Genomic DNA, 14955 nt, shown 5'->3' with positions numbered 1-14955 from the left:
ACCCTTTGCTAAATCATTTCACTAAGCACCGTATCCAAATGGTTTTTAAACAAATCCAGGGATGGTGACTCAACCACCACCCTGAGGAGCCTATTCCAGTGCTTAACAACCCTTTCTGTAAAGAATGTTCTTTCTGTACTGAGGTGCCCAAAACTGAACACAGTACTCAAGGTGAGGCCTCACCAGTGCCGAGTCCAGGGGCAGGATGACTTCCCTAGTCCTGCTCACCACACCATTCCGAATACAAGGCAGGATGCCACTAGCCCTCATGGCCACTTGGGCACATTACTGGCTCATGTTCAGCCGACTGTCCATCAGCACACCAAGGTCCCTTTCCATCAGGCAGCTTTCCAGCCATTCGTCCCCAAGCCTGTAGGGTTGCCTGGGGTGGTTGTGACCAAAATGCAGGACCCGACACTTGGCCCTCTTGAAACTTATACAGTCAAGGTATCATTACAGGATTATGATTTTCCTCTAAAATAAGATTATGTAGTGTAGTGTCTTCTGCATGTTTATATCAGTGAGAAAATATTCTTTATGAAACAGACAAATTCTCTTTCCTGATTAATGCTGCCAAGTTAAAGCCCAACATACTTTCCACCAATACTTCTCATTTTTCCTCTAGGAAAAGAAATCCATAAATGGAGATTACTTATGACATACTATTTCTAATTTTAAAACAATCCCCTTTTCACTCTCACCCTAAAACAAACAGCCCAATCCTTTCTCATTTCTCTCCCTTGAAAAAAGGAGAGAATTTTTAAAAACCAGCAGGAAAGCAAAAGGCATTTGGGCATGTAAGTAGCATTCACTTGCAAAAGATTATGTTTGAATGTAGAAAGCACCCTTCAATCATGGCATGAAACACGCTGGTCTGCAGCACTGCTCTATCAAGTTATTTCCAATGTCCATAACCACAACTTAAACACAGTCACTAACAGTATCAAGAGGTAGCAATTTTGTTTCCTGCATTTTAAACTAACTCTCAGATTTCTGTTTAACTGAGCAGATAGCCAAAGCCTTTTGGAAGCTGCAGAGGTGAGAAAGGGTCCTAGAAGCCTTCAGCAGGGTGTTTGATTTGGGGTAACTGCTTGGCACAGGCTGCTTAGGGCAAAAACTCTGGTTTGCTTTTTGTAATCAAATCTCGACTGCTTTGGAGAAAAGTATCACTGTTGAAGTCCCATTATTATTTGTAATAAAAATTAGAAACACTGATTGACATTGAAGCCTTAAAAATTTCTGTATCTTTCTGATACAGAAATCCCATTCACTTTTTAGTTATATTTCAACTAATGGACAAGTTTTAAAAACGTTGGGTAGTTTGTATGAATACTGAATTGCCACGCTGTTAAAGTCAAAAAAATTAAGTAGCTCTAGCAAAGGTACTTCATATAAACATCAGAATGCAAAGATACTTCTTCTATTTGGAAAAATATACATAAAGGAAAAAAAAAAGTGAAAAATGAAGCATGGAAGAATAGTAAATGGAAGAAATGTAAAGAGAATTGTCCATCAATCTCTTCTACATAGAAAGGACTGCACTGCTATACAAAGAAGCGAAGGCACCGTATGGAACCAGTACTTCAGTGACTCTTTCTCTACTATCAGCATTTTAAAATATGTTACAAGTGAGACATATAATCACATATCTGTGTTCCAGAACATCTTTCTCTAAAGCTTTTATCACTGTTATTACACGTTCACACATTTTAATAGGAGAAATGTCAAGATGAAATATTGAAGAGGATATAGTGCGGTAGTGTAGAAATTTAACAGAAAAATCGTTCAATGTAATAATTCCCCAGTAAAGTACTACTAACTCAGAAAAAAAAAGACTGGGTTTCATTGAAAAGACATCTCCACATGGTTAAGACTGTGACAACCTGAACCATATCTTGTTCTGATGCTACAAAGAAAATATACGAAGGAATTTACTATGTGTCAAAATATCACAATGTTCTTACCTAATACTTCAAATGTCATGACATAGCCCCAGTCAGAAGGTTATTAAACAATATTGGGCTTTTTTCTTCCAAATTATACTCAGAAATAGTCAAATATTTGGGCAAACAGAAATGAACAAAATAAGAGAAGAAACGACTATCTAAAAATAGATGGAAGCACAGGCTAGTAATAAAGTTCATATTCTGGAATATTATTTTCTTTACAGATAAAGAAAACTTATTAAATCATATTCAATCTTGGACTGTACACCATGATTCCCATCTGGAAGCCATGTCTAAAAAAGAACAGCAGCATCTCTGTTATTGTCATTGTTGGGAAAAGAACTATCCAGATACACATCCAGAACTTCTTAACCAAAATATTTTGTTGCTTCATTTTCCTTGAAGACTGTTGAAGTAACCATCTCTTTGCCAGACACCCATGCAGAAAACACCAAACCTTTTTGTTTCTTGCACTAACTCCCACTTCAAAAAATGACTTTTTACACTTCTCTTTAATTTCAAGAGCCAAGAAACTATACTGAACAGCGTCCAATGTTTAATAAAGCTGACTTGACATCATTTGGCCTTTCTGAAGCATGTAATTACATAGAAAACAAGAGATAAGCAGGTGATCACAACACAGAAATCAGAGATGTGGTGAAAAATGAGTAGTCACGTGCTTTCAAAGGAAAGGTTTTAAGCATGCTTTTTAAATGAAAATGAATGTTGAAAGAAAAGATATCAACAGATTCTTCATGTCCTTTCTCTTTTTGCATTCTCTTAGAGCTCTGAAGCTGAAACCCTGCCGTTCTGCAAAGCACTACTTTAAAAAGAGGTCACAACAGGGTACAAACAATTAAGCTGCATTAAAAATATTCATTAACAACTCTAGGCACCTCAGTACTGCCTTTATACACACACAACAAAGTAAGTGCAACAGAACTACCACATCTTTTTATTTCCCTTTCATTTACCTCTTCATCAAACCAGCAGCACTTTTGTTCGTTCCATGAATGTAAAAAATATGTAAATTGTTGCAACAAAAGCAAGTTAATGAGCAACCAACAGAATCTGACAAATATGAACTCATTTTCTCCTGATTTTTAACTTGTCTGACAAACTGCTTGTGAACAGCTAAACTGCTATTTAAGGGAATGAATAGATCATATTATTTACCTTGAATGGCCTTTTTATTTTATGTAAGCTTCTACAAGAGTTTTTTACAACTTGTGTTACTGTTCTACTTTAAAAGTATTCTACTGAAATGCGAGGAAAAAATACTCAAGCAAAACAGGCTGCAACTCTGAGACTGTAAAAAATTTTCCTACTGCCTTTCTCTCCACGCTAACAAATTCTTCATATTACCCATTTCTTTGCGCCAGTAACTAATGATCTCATCTTTGACTAAGCTCAGGCAAACATTTCACCCACTGTTTTATTTGTCACATTAAAAATGGTGCAAATGACTACACATTTTTCACTGAGTCTCTGATTTCTGTGTTTTCAAGTCACCACAAGAATACTTCCACATCTCCTATAAAATTGTTCAAAACTTGAGCTCTTGGACAAAACTTTCTAAGATAACTTTTTATAGTCTTGTGCTAAGAGCACTGATAAATGAAACCCGCTAAAAGCAAAAAGTGGTATGAAATAATAATATCCTTCAGTCTAGCTAAAGTGAGAGAGTTCCTAAGTGCACATATTTTTGTAACAGCTGATAAAAGAAGATATGACTTCTTGTCCCCGAGCAAAACAAGCCTGAACACAACCAAGGAAATCACCCAGGGCTTCGTTACCAGCAAAATAACAGCAGCAATGACTCGTTATAGCCAACTTACATTTGATAACATGCAAAAGACTACAGTGCACAGAAACCAAAAACAGGAACAGAAATAGCTCCTGTCACATAAGGGAGTGAATGAAGAGTTCTGGCATTGAAGACAGTATGCTGTATTTTCTTTCCTTTACAAATGGAACTAGATGTTGTAGGGCTAAACTGCTATATTCTGCTTAAAATGTACAGAAAGCTACTAACTCACCAGCTCCACATAAAAGTAAGGGAGAAACAATTGTTTGTATAATTCAACTATAAGACAACAACAGTCACAAAACAAATGCAACATAGCATACAGAAGTTGAGGAACTCCAAAAGAAATGAAGACAATCAATTGCATTGAAGGGTCCTGGTAAAATAACATTAGAAACCTGTCACAGATACTTAAGAAAAATAACTTCATATTGAAACAGGCAAATAAGGGATACTAAAATAAATTAATAAATCGCTAGCAGAGTTTATAAGAGCTAAACTTGTTTAGTCTACTGAAGTGTAAGAAAAAAATCTCCAGTTCAAACTGGGTGTAGAAGCGAAGGAGGAAGAATAGCTGTTGCAAATATTGTAAAGGCGCATAACCAAATAAACACAAACTAATCACACAAGGTTAGAAATTGAGTCAGAAGGGTAGACTTCTGAAGTGTTAGAATCTCAGCAGTCTTCCTACAAGAACACCTGAGCTACCAAGAAATAAAGGGCAGAAGTACCAGCCTCTATAGCCCACTATAGAAGTACCACCATCTATAGCCCACTAATGCCTATTAACAGACTCCTCACTGCTGGCTCACCAGACATGCAGTGCTTGTTCATTTTTTAAACTTATCTGTCCCCACAGGAAGTTCAATTGGTAATGAAGCCAAGTTCCTTTTATGGTCACTGGAGATGCATGCCCTGTCAGGACAAAACATGTCATTTATCTTAGCCACCAAAATATCTTCCTTTCTCACTATTCAGTAGAACAGAGTGATCTCATTTAAGAATTCTATTTCTTACTCCACCGACTTCTTGCTTAAAATACTTAGCTCTGTGTGAAAACTCACTCTCTTCACTCCTCACCACCCATGGTACAACATGCTTTTATTCCCCTCCACGTTTTGCTGTTTGCACCTTCTGCCTACCGATTTCAACTTTTAAATGGTCATTATTTCAGTAAAAAGAAGTGGTGCAATCCATTCTGGAAGTGCCTTCGTCAATACTGTTCAGAAAAGGAAAAATAATAATAATTGTGCTAAGTCCTAAGCCAGGCTTTTTACTAAAAATGCTCTTTCATTTTCACCTAATCAAAAGATCCATTTTCTGTCTTCTCAATCTTATGCAGCGAAGTAAGAAAAGCCAATGCTATTCTTAAGTCATTATTGTGCAGACTGCATGTACTCATCTGTAGTTATTGCTGGAAAGGTTCAGTAAGTAAAATGTGCATGGACAATCATCTCGATGAAAAAATGCATTAATCCCACACTGTTATTCTTCAAGCTACATCCCCCATACATTTCCTGACCTTCCTCATTATTAGCGGTTTCCTACCCAGCTGAGTTCTCAGTTGGTAAAATAACTCTTGGCTGCATTAACTCTGTGTTGTTGGGACAGCTGGGATCTTCTACTAGGCTGTCCTTGAAGGGATTCCTTTCCTATGCCTTTGGAAGGAGATGAACACCAGTAAGGTGAACACAGCTTGCTAGGCTCAGACAGGATGTTCCCGTTATTCCTCCTGGGTTGAAGCTGGCTGCCACCACACGACAGGCATTTTGACCTCACGCCTGGGGGAATGGCACTGCTTTCCTCCTCATGCCTGGGCTGCTACATTTGGATATTTATCATTTTGCCCTTAATATGTGAGGAGGACTTTATTCATTGGCATGGCTTACCCTCATTTCCTTTGCTTCTTTCAAGAGACACTAATTTCACACTATATTTTCTTTAATAAAAGAGCATTTCAAGCATAATCTGTCACACCGACTCAAGAAATAAAAATGGTCCACGTTAACCTTATGAATTAAAGCTGTTTTCTTGTAATGACCAAAAGGCAGCGAAAGGTTTGAGTTATACTGGCTCGACTTCAACCTACAAAGCACTCAGTGGTCTTCCTTTAAACGCCGGCGTGAAGCGGCTTTAACCAACTGAACGATTTCATTTAATTCCACGCCAAAAACTTATTCCCGCTTCCACAGTTTTACACGTGCCTTCAAGCACAGCCTCTCCCGCTCCACGATGTGAAATTCCGTCCCCTTTTTACCTCGGCTTCCCTCAGCACCAACACCGCCGCGACAGCGCCGCTTCCCCTCAGCCCCTCCCGCCCGCTGCCCTGAGGCGCGGCCGCTGCCGCTGTTTACCCGCTGCTCCGAGTAACGGCTGCCGCGGGCCCTGTCGCCATAGCGACGCATCGCCTCGCTTGTGGCCCGAGCGGAGATGGCGGAGGCCGGAGCGGCTCGTCCAGGGCAAGGTACGGCCTCTGCAGGTGGTCTAGAACCTTCTTTTGACCCTCCGTGTAAAGAAAGCAAATGGGGATAGTCACTGGGGGAGTTGGTGTATGTGGGTCCTTCTTGCACGTAGAGTTTGTAACAGCGGTGTCAACTTTGCAAGGAGAACCTTCTCCTCTTCTTTTGAATGCAGAGGGGTGGCCAGCGGGGACAGGGAGGTGACTGTCCCTCGGTGTTCTGCCCTCATGAGGCACCAGCTGTGGTACTGGGTCTGAGTCTAGGGTCCCCAACACAGGAGGGATGCAGAGCTGTTGGATAGGGTTCAAAGGTGGGCCAGAATCAGAGGGCTGGAGCACTTGCCCTGCACAGACAGGCTAAGGGAGTTGGGCTTGTTCAACCTGGAGAAGAAAAGGCTGTGGGGAGACTTCATTGCAGCCTTCCAGTATTTAAAAGAGGATTATAAAAAAGAAGGGAATCAACTTTTTACAAGGGTAGATAGTGATAAGGAAAGGGGGAATGGTTTTAAGCTCAAGGAGGAAGAGAGGGAGGTGAGGTGCTAGAACGGGATGCCCAGAGAGGTGGTGGATGCTCCTTCCTTGGAGGTGTTCAAGACCAGGTTGGCAACCTGCTCTGATGCCCAGGGGCCCTGGGCAACCAGTTCTGATGCCAGATCTGCAGGCTGGTGGCCCTGCCTGTGGCAGGGAGGTTGGAATTTAAAGAGCTTTGGGGCCCTTCCAATCCAAGCCATTCTATGATTCAATGAAAATGAATGTTTTAGCCCTGACAGATCTGCTGTCAGCTCTGTGGATTACTGGTAGTGCCAGAAATTCATCAAGATGAGAAAGATTTTGTTTTATTTTTTAATCCTCTTCCCACCAGTTTTCCTTATCACTTGAAAAAATCTGTCTAGTTCTTTTCTTCAATCCCCCCTTCAGGAATTTACCAAAAGTAAAATAATCCAATTCATAGATAGGTTTGTTACAGAATCATAGAATCATTTGAGTTGGAAGGCACCCTGAAAGACTGTCTAGTCCAACTCTCCTGCAGTGAGCAAGGAAACCTACAGCTGTGTCTAATTACAGCATATTGTCCTTATCATTCAAGAGTTCAGTTTAGTCATTCTCTCTGTTTGTTTGATAAGGTGTCCACCTGTGAGACAAGCCAAGACCATGGGAGCGGCATTGGCAAGAGCAGCACAGTGGACTGCTGCTGGTTCTGGAACTGGCACACTTGAAATCACTCCTCTGAATGAATCTCTTTTAAATCAGATTGTTAAGTTTGCCGAGGATTTCAGCACTAGACACCCTCAGGAAGCAGCATTTGTCTTCAGGGATCCCCTAGAGTGGAAAACGCAGTTGGACTGCTCAGCATTTGGAGAGGGTTATGTGATAAAGTAAGTGTGAACTGTAGCATGTTTTAAAATGTAGGAGGTGAACAACAAAGTGAAACTGTACCAATTCATTGTAAAGTTTTAGTGTATTTCAGATGCTAAAGTGAGCTTCTTTACTGTCGAATATAGAAATTTTTACCTTTAAAATGTGGTTGTTTTTGTTTGTAGAGTTTGTGATCATTCTGTGTTGGTTGTGATGCAGACCACTCTGGTTAGCAGATTGTACAAACTGCAGTTTCTGTTCTTATGACTTCTGACAAGGTGCCTATCTGATTAACTCTGTGATTCCCCAAAATGTTAGAAGTGTAGGTTTTAATGCTGCTTTTGAGGTGGATTAACAAGCACAATCTTGAATTTCAGCTTCTTTGGAAACTGTAGTTTCCAAGTTCTTTGTGAGCAGGCAGTTTTAATATAAAGTTTCAGTCTTATCAACATAGCAGTTATACTGCTATGACTTACTTTTCAAATACTGTAAGAATTCTTCTAGAATTCAAAAACTAGCTTTGAAAAATTAATAATCCAGAGGTATATGCCAGTTTTTCAATCTAATGAAGTGGCAAAAATACAGCCAGATAAGACCCTTCTCTATGCTACTTGAATCTTTCTTGTGATCAGTATTTATGCCTGTATACTTTTTGAAGTTTTGAAAAGGAGATGGGACGTAGCAAGCTTTGTTGTAAAATACAGTAACCTAAGCCTAAAGAAGGGACTTCAGAGAGATTCTGATGGATGCTGTCTGAAAAGATCTCAGTCCTGTAAGGCAGGTTTGTCACAAATTCAGCCTTTCAAAATTCTATTTAAAGGTGTTACCAGGGTAAAGCAAACGAGTTACAGGTGTGATCTGCAGTGAATAAATTGGTTTACCCTGGAAGCTTACTGAAATACATTCTAAAGAAATTGTAATGATTTATCATGTGAAGCTTGAATAACATTCAAGATTCATCTTTTAAAATTTGCTGTTCCTACTTTAAAAAGATATCATTTACCTCTTTTCCAGTGAAGCAACTGTTCAGTCTGAAGCCAAAGATGAAGATGGACAGCCCTTACTTGTCCTCTCTGCTTCCAATCTCAGAGTTCGCAATTTTGACCAGCTGTCCCGTTTGCTACAAATTACTACGGATAAAAAGTTAAAGGAAGCACAGGCATGCCTTGAAGGTTTCCTTTCTTTTTTTTTTTTTTTTTCCCCAGTCTTTCCTCTCTCTCAAAAATATCTCTTTTCCTTGGATTTGTGTTTATGAAATGTGAAGAAAGAAATGCATGCCTTCATTTTAGGTATATGAAAAGGTGTTGATTCAAGAATGTGGTCGAAAGTGCTGATCCAGGGCTTAATGAAGTTTCTGTTCTTTTACTTCACAGTAATCTGTAACAGCGAAATATGAAATAAAACTAAACTGCTGATTTGCATATTCAAAATCATGTATACGGAATAATACACATTCTATTGCAATGGACAGTTGGTTTACATTTCAGAAGAAGAATGTATCATTAGAGGCTAATACCACTTTTTCCTATGTCCAGAGTTCAATGCCCTTTTAAAATATTACATCCTGTAAGGACTTTCAAGGAAAACCTCATATGCTTAAGACATTCTTACCCACATAGGCTTCATGGTGAACATTTCCAGGTTCTTCTCACAAAAACTGTTAAAAATACAGGCACAGTTACTTTTATTGTGTCATATTCTAGTCCTAGTGTTTCCAACTGACAAGATCCCTATGCTAAACTGGATATCCCTCTCTCACTGGAAGTAGAAGAGGTCAGAAGTATTTCTCAGTACTGTTAGTAGAAATTGGATCTGCAATATGAAACTGTAAATGCACTGAATCAAACTTAAGACACATCTAACCCAGGGTCCTGTCGCTGATAGTGATCAACCATGAATAATAGAGACAAATAATATGGACAGAGTGTCATGCTGATACATTCACAGCTGCATGAGACTTCAAGAAGAGGGCAAATTGTTTTTGTAAAACCCATTGACAAGCAGTTATGTCACCATTTACCAAAAAAAAAAAAAAGACAGCTGGCACAGCTGAGGAAGTAATGGAGACATTGCGAATGCTGCTAGAAAACTTTAAATACTTTCTTTAACACTAAATCTTGTTACCCAAATGATCTGTTTTCAGTGAGTTGATTTCCTGTTTTGATGATCAACTGGACATATTTACAGGAAAGCAGGCTTTTGATAAGAAGGAGTATTTAATTATCACCTCTTTATTTAATAATTTTTTTAAAAACAATTTTGTAAATGAAAACATAAAATTATTCAGCAGTTGAGATAAAAAGTGTCAGTCTTGCTAACTAACTACTCTTTTTAATGTAGTACCCCATTATATATATTGTATTTCATGTTTACAGCTAACAGAGATCCTATCATTAAAATTCTTGGCCCTGAATATGGGACTGTTGAAGGAGAAGATACATCCATGTTGCGTTTACTTGAAAAAATGAAAAACGATGATGATCTTCAAACAGAGATGAAAATGAAAATTGCTATTCTTCTCCATCAGCTGGATATGCAACTCCTTAACAGTTCTTTAAAACACATTTCACAGTAAGTACACTTCAAATGCAGCCTACGTATGTCAGCTCATGCATTTTTTTTTTCATTTTATTATTAAATTAGATTGTTTTCAGCCCGCAACATGTGCTTTTCATGTGATATATTTATTGAGATAACTTTCACTGTCTGCTAAGGTACTGAAAAATTCTTTTCCCTAAAGGCTTTGCTGTAAGTGTGGGTATGTGATTATGTGCCTACAAGTCTTTAGGTTTTTTTATTGCATATGTTTTGCATTTCATAGCAAATTGAAGTAATTTGTACAAATAACAAAGTAACAGTTAAATATTTTTAAGGAACTGATTATTTCTTCATGAAAACACAATGAGTCTGTTTCACAGTTACAAGAACATCTTAGCTGTGAATTAAATGTCTTTGAACTAACAGATAAAACAAAGAAAATCAATGGTAAGTGACCCATCCCCAGATCTCAGTTGCTACTACTAAAACTTCGTGTAAAAGAAAAAAATCCTATTGTATTCCATTTTAATATCTCAATGCACATCCTTTTGATGAATAGAATTGAGACTGTTTTCTTGTAAATGCAGAGACGTAAGACTAAATCCAGCTGCTGTGAATAATGAAGTGAATCTTCTCAAGAGTTTCTCTGGGAAAGGAGAGGATACCGTACTGGAATCACTGGAATATACATCAGGTCCAAATTTTATCATATCTAATATTTACACATACTCTTATTAAAGTATTTGTCTGTTATGTGGAAAGTGTTAAAATAATTTCATTAAAATAATTTCATTAATAAATTTATTTATTTTTTTCCATTTTAAAAATTGGAAGTAAAATAAAATGTATTTTCAGATACAGAATGTGCTACTTTAGACTTTTCTTAGAGAAATATCTCATCATATGCCTTCATTTGAAGTAGAGGTAATAAACTGAGTCCTTGAACATGAAACGTGCTAGGCATAGTCACAGTTCTTTGTTGGTTTAGGCCATGGTGCACAGACTTTTATATGACTGATTCCCAACAGTGTGAATATTTAAGTGTAACATATTGTTCTGGGAGCTTGATTTGCATGTGTATTATATTAATCTTCAGGAATAACTATGAAAATATAATTCTAAATTGGATAAAATCACTAATGCTTATTGGTTACAGATTACACATTCTCTAATGGATGCAGAGCTCCTCCATGGAGACAAGTGCATGGGGAAATTTGTTACTTAATCATCAAACCACACGACACTGAGCCTTTGTGTATCACTTGCAGCACAGCAGGAGTGTTTTTAAATGGAGTAAGTAATAATAAGGAATACCATGGAGTAACAAATATTTGTATGTGCTAGAATAAAAAGTCCATTTGGGTTGGGGTAACGGTATTTAAGCTGTAAGACCTGTACAGTTAGTTTACTTATACTGATGGAGAAGAAATAGTAATGCTAGCAGTGAGAAGGAATAATATACTAATTTTCCCATACATTTAGAGTGCCTTTTCTTTAAGTTTTTGATAGCAGAGCTTGTTTGGTCTTTGCATGTGCCTGAAGTTCTTCACACTACTCCTACTGAAAGGTACTATGGGACTAGGTACATCTCTAGGTCCTCATTGCTCCTTACCTAGGCTATGATGTTACTGTATGACTAATATTGCTGATGCTTTATATTGACAGTCATACAGATAGCTTGCTTTTGTATTCCTATGAGATATAAGCAGTTCTTTCCCTTTCAGTGGAACTGTTCTAGAAATTCTTTATCTCTTTTTATCTGCTTTTCATTCCAGTTAGCTCTTTGCAAATAGATTTTGTATAGTCCTTCATCCATGCAGTTTCAGCAGTGACCAATATTTTGAAGAGAAAATGATGTCCATCAAGTATAACTTTTCAAACTGTTTTTCTTAAGAGTTAAAAAAATAGCTCACATTCAGTTTTGTTTTGTTTTGTTTGCTTGTTTGTTTGTTTGCTATGAGTCCTAAATCCTTTCCAGTTGAACTATGTGTAGTACAATGAACTTTAACTTGCAGAACTGCATATAACACCTTCATTATCTGCTGGGATCCATAGAAGTGATCCATACATCTTCACTGCCTGTTACTAAAGTCTGATGAACTATGTGAAGTGTGAGGCTTCTGCACCTAATTCTTTATGCTGTATGACCTGTGTATTCTTTGGCAGTGTTTTACCATACAGATTAAATTTAGCAATACTATTAGTAACTTAAATTTATTCTTTCTTGAAGGGTGAAATTAAGGGTAAAGATGAAATTGACTACGAAAGAAAAAGTGATATGTATAAAGATATTGTCACATTTTTAAGAGAAAGATCACCTAAATTTGTGGAAAATATGGCTAAGCAGGTATGTATATACTGATTCTAGGTGTATTTCTGATTTGTACAAATGTGTATTGGTAAGAATTACATTATAGACCTGAATGTTAAATCTTTGATCAAATGCAAAATTTTGAAGTCTGAGATGCCTTCATTATTTTAGTTTGTGCTTTCTCATGTCTCAATTAAATATATTCTTTTTTGCGAATAATTAAGTCGTGATGTAAAAAGGGTGTTATTCTCTCTCATGGGAGGAGTAAGTTTCATCCTTACTCTAATCATGTCTTGAATTCAGACTCCTTGTTATTCCAACCAGCTTACCTTACCTTCCTGATAATTGTAATGCAACTCTAAGTGCTATAGCTGCCAGCTTACATTCAGGTAGTTGTGAGTTTAGGAAGTACTGACATCACAGACTCTATTTTATGGCATGTCTAAACCTTTTGTGAAATCAGTTTGAGTTTCAGAGTGAGTTAGCTCCACTGTAGTGAAGTGGAAGATACAAATCTTACTAAGCAATAATTATTGATATGTAGTCTTGAATAAAACATACGTATGTGTTCCAGGATTCAGAAAGGTACAATTAGTCATAGTTTTGTTTATTTGTAAATAACAATTCTATGATAAAACAATGAATTTTGTACTTAAAAGAAAGTCTTAGTGTCTGGAGGCATGGAGTTGCCTGGGACACTCGTGGAGAAAGCTTGTACTTCTTGTGTACAACTGCACAGCCTGTTCCTTTGTAGCATTTGTAACTGAAACCTCACAAATGCATCTTCCCTCTGGAATCAGCCTGAATGCAGCATAAACCTCCATTGGAAACTAATGTATCTGCAAGCCTTATGCAACTGATGCTGCTTCAGCTGGTCGTAACCATAGCATATTTTAGCAGAACCCAGCCCAATCACAAAACAAACAAATAAAAAGAAATAAAGGGAAGAACTGCTGTTGTATTCATATAAAAAAATTCAGAGGTAAATAGGAAGCACAGCATGAGCAAAGACAGAACACTTACCTCAAACACGGCAGTTGATCTGTAGTATTAGTACTAGTCTTCATAATACTAAATGTTACTAAAATTGCTTACATTTTAGAGTTGTGGATGAGGGTTTTTGGTTTTCTTTGCTTGAAAGCAGATGCTACTCTATTTCACTTATAGTTCTATCATAGAGAATCATGAAGTTTGATCCAGCATGTGAGGTCAGCTTCTAATTTTGCATAAAAAATTCTACTTGTCTTCTGGTGTTATTCCTTATGGAGCACTGGAAATGTCAGAGTAGGAAAATATTATATCGTTACAGAAAAGGTCAACTTTTTATGGCAATATTTTCCCATGATCAAAACCACTTGAATTTTTATCTTCATTTTTTGTAGACCAATTGTTTTTTTACAAGAACTACCTGATTTAAATTTCAGAGCTAAGAGTTATGTGTCCAGCTTACAAAGTTGTTGTTGTTTCAGTCATTCAAAAATGCATTTGACATTTATTTGGAGCTCTAAATTAGAGTAAGGAGCATCATGTTTTGTGTGTTAAAACAGAATCAGATATGCCACTACAATTTTAGTTGTTCCATCATTCCTGTTATAAAAAACAAAAAGACAAACAAAAATACACTTTTTTTTTCAGACTCCTATTGTGCTTATAACAGGTTAATAGCTCTGCAGTAAAATCCCTTACAGGCTAAAACCTGTCAAAAGTTTTATTATGGTTATTGGTATGCAATTTTAATTATTTTAAGGAAGAAGACATTAACAGAGAAATTTTCAAATGCTTAGGTATCAGTTTGGGGAGGTTTAGAGCTGATACTTACTTTTTTGAGACAAGAAAATGTGACAGTTCTGAAAGAACAGTGCATCTTAAATTGTACACATAGGTACAGTAGCTTACAGCAATGGTAGTGTAATTAAATTTGCAAGTTGTTCTGTTCAAAAGGGTGGTGAGTGCAAAAGTTCTAAAGTGGATTTTACTTATCCTATATGCAAATATGTCTTTAATTCCATATCTAAATATTGGCTTACATTTCGTAAATTGGCCAGTATATAAATGTTTTAGTTACTGTTTTAATGTGTTTTCAAAGTGATTTGGCTTCATGTGATGGCCATGAAATGTAGAATAAGGTGATATTTTAATATTTTTCACAATTCTAATTTTAAATCGCAATAGAGTTGCTAATATTCTGTAACTAGGTTTGAAAGTTAAATGTTTAAATGTTAAATAAGACTAAACAAATAGAATTTGTTTTATATTCCTTTAGTTGTCATATAAATCATTGATTCTGTATTCCCTGATAGTGTAAAGAAGTTTACACTGAAGAGTGCCAGCTATGCCACTTTAATAGTTCAGGAATATCGTATCCAGTTGCCTTGCTGATGAGCTATTTTAGTACACTCTGCGTTCTAAAGTTAGAATATAAATAAGTTATTTCTGTAGAGCAGCACTATATTTGTGTTTAAAGGAAAATCAGCTCTGCTCTAGAACTATAAAAGGGACAGAAAAACTATTTTCAAGATTGCCTGTATAAAATAAAGTA

The 14955-nt window shown here is 36.9% G+C and overlaps 1 protein-coding gene across 1 annotated transcript in view; it reads left to right on the top strand.

The window, feature by feature from the left end:
* The first annotated feature begins 6155 nt into the window (after positions 1-6155).
* Positions 6156-14955, top strand: part of ODAD2 (outer dynein arm docking complex subunit 2) — a 71311-nt gene continuing 62511 nt past the window's right edge. The window contains exons 1-7 of the mRNA XM_072329628.1: positions 6156-6217; positions 7336-7587; positions 8582-8739; positions 9943-10138; positions 10693-10799; positions 11262-11398; positions 12336-12452. Coding sequence (XP_072185729.1) covers positions 7364-7587; positions 8582-8739; positions 9943-10138; positions 10693-10799; positions 11262-11398; positions 12336-12452 — 939 coding nt within the window. The 5' untranslated portion in view covers positions 6156-6217; positions 7336-7363. The remainder of the gene's footprint in view (positions 6218-7335; positions 7588-8581; positions 8740-9942; positions 10139-10692; positions 10800-11261; positions 11399-12335; positions 12453-14955) is intronic.

Source organism: Excalfactoria chinensis, chromosome 2 (assembly GCF_039878825.1).
Source record: "Excalfactoria chinensis isolate bCotChi1 chromosome 2, bCotChi1.hap2, whole genome shotgun sequence".
Lineage (NCBI taxonomy): Eukaryota > Metazoa > Chordata > Aves > Galliformes > Phasianidae > Excalfactoria > Excalfactoria chinensis.
Note: the sequence above shows the minus strand (reverse complement) of the source record. Positions and strands in the feature narration are given on the sequence as shown.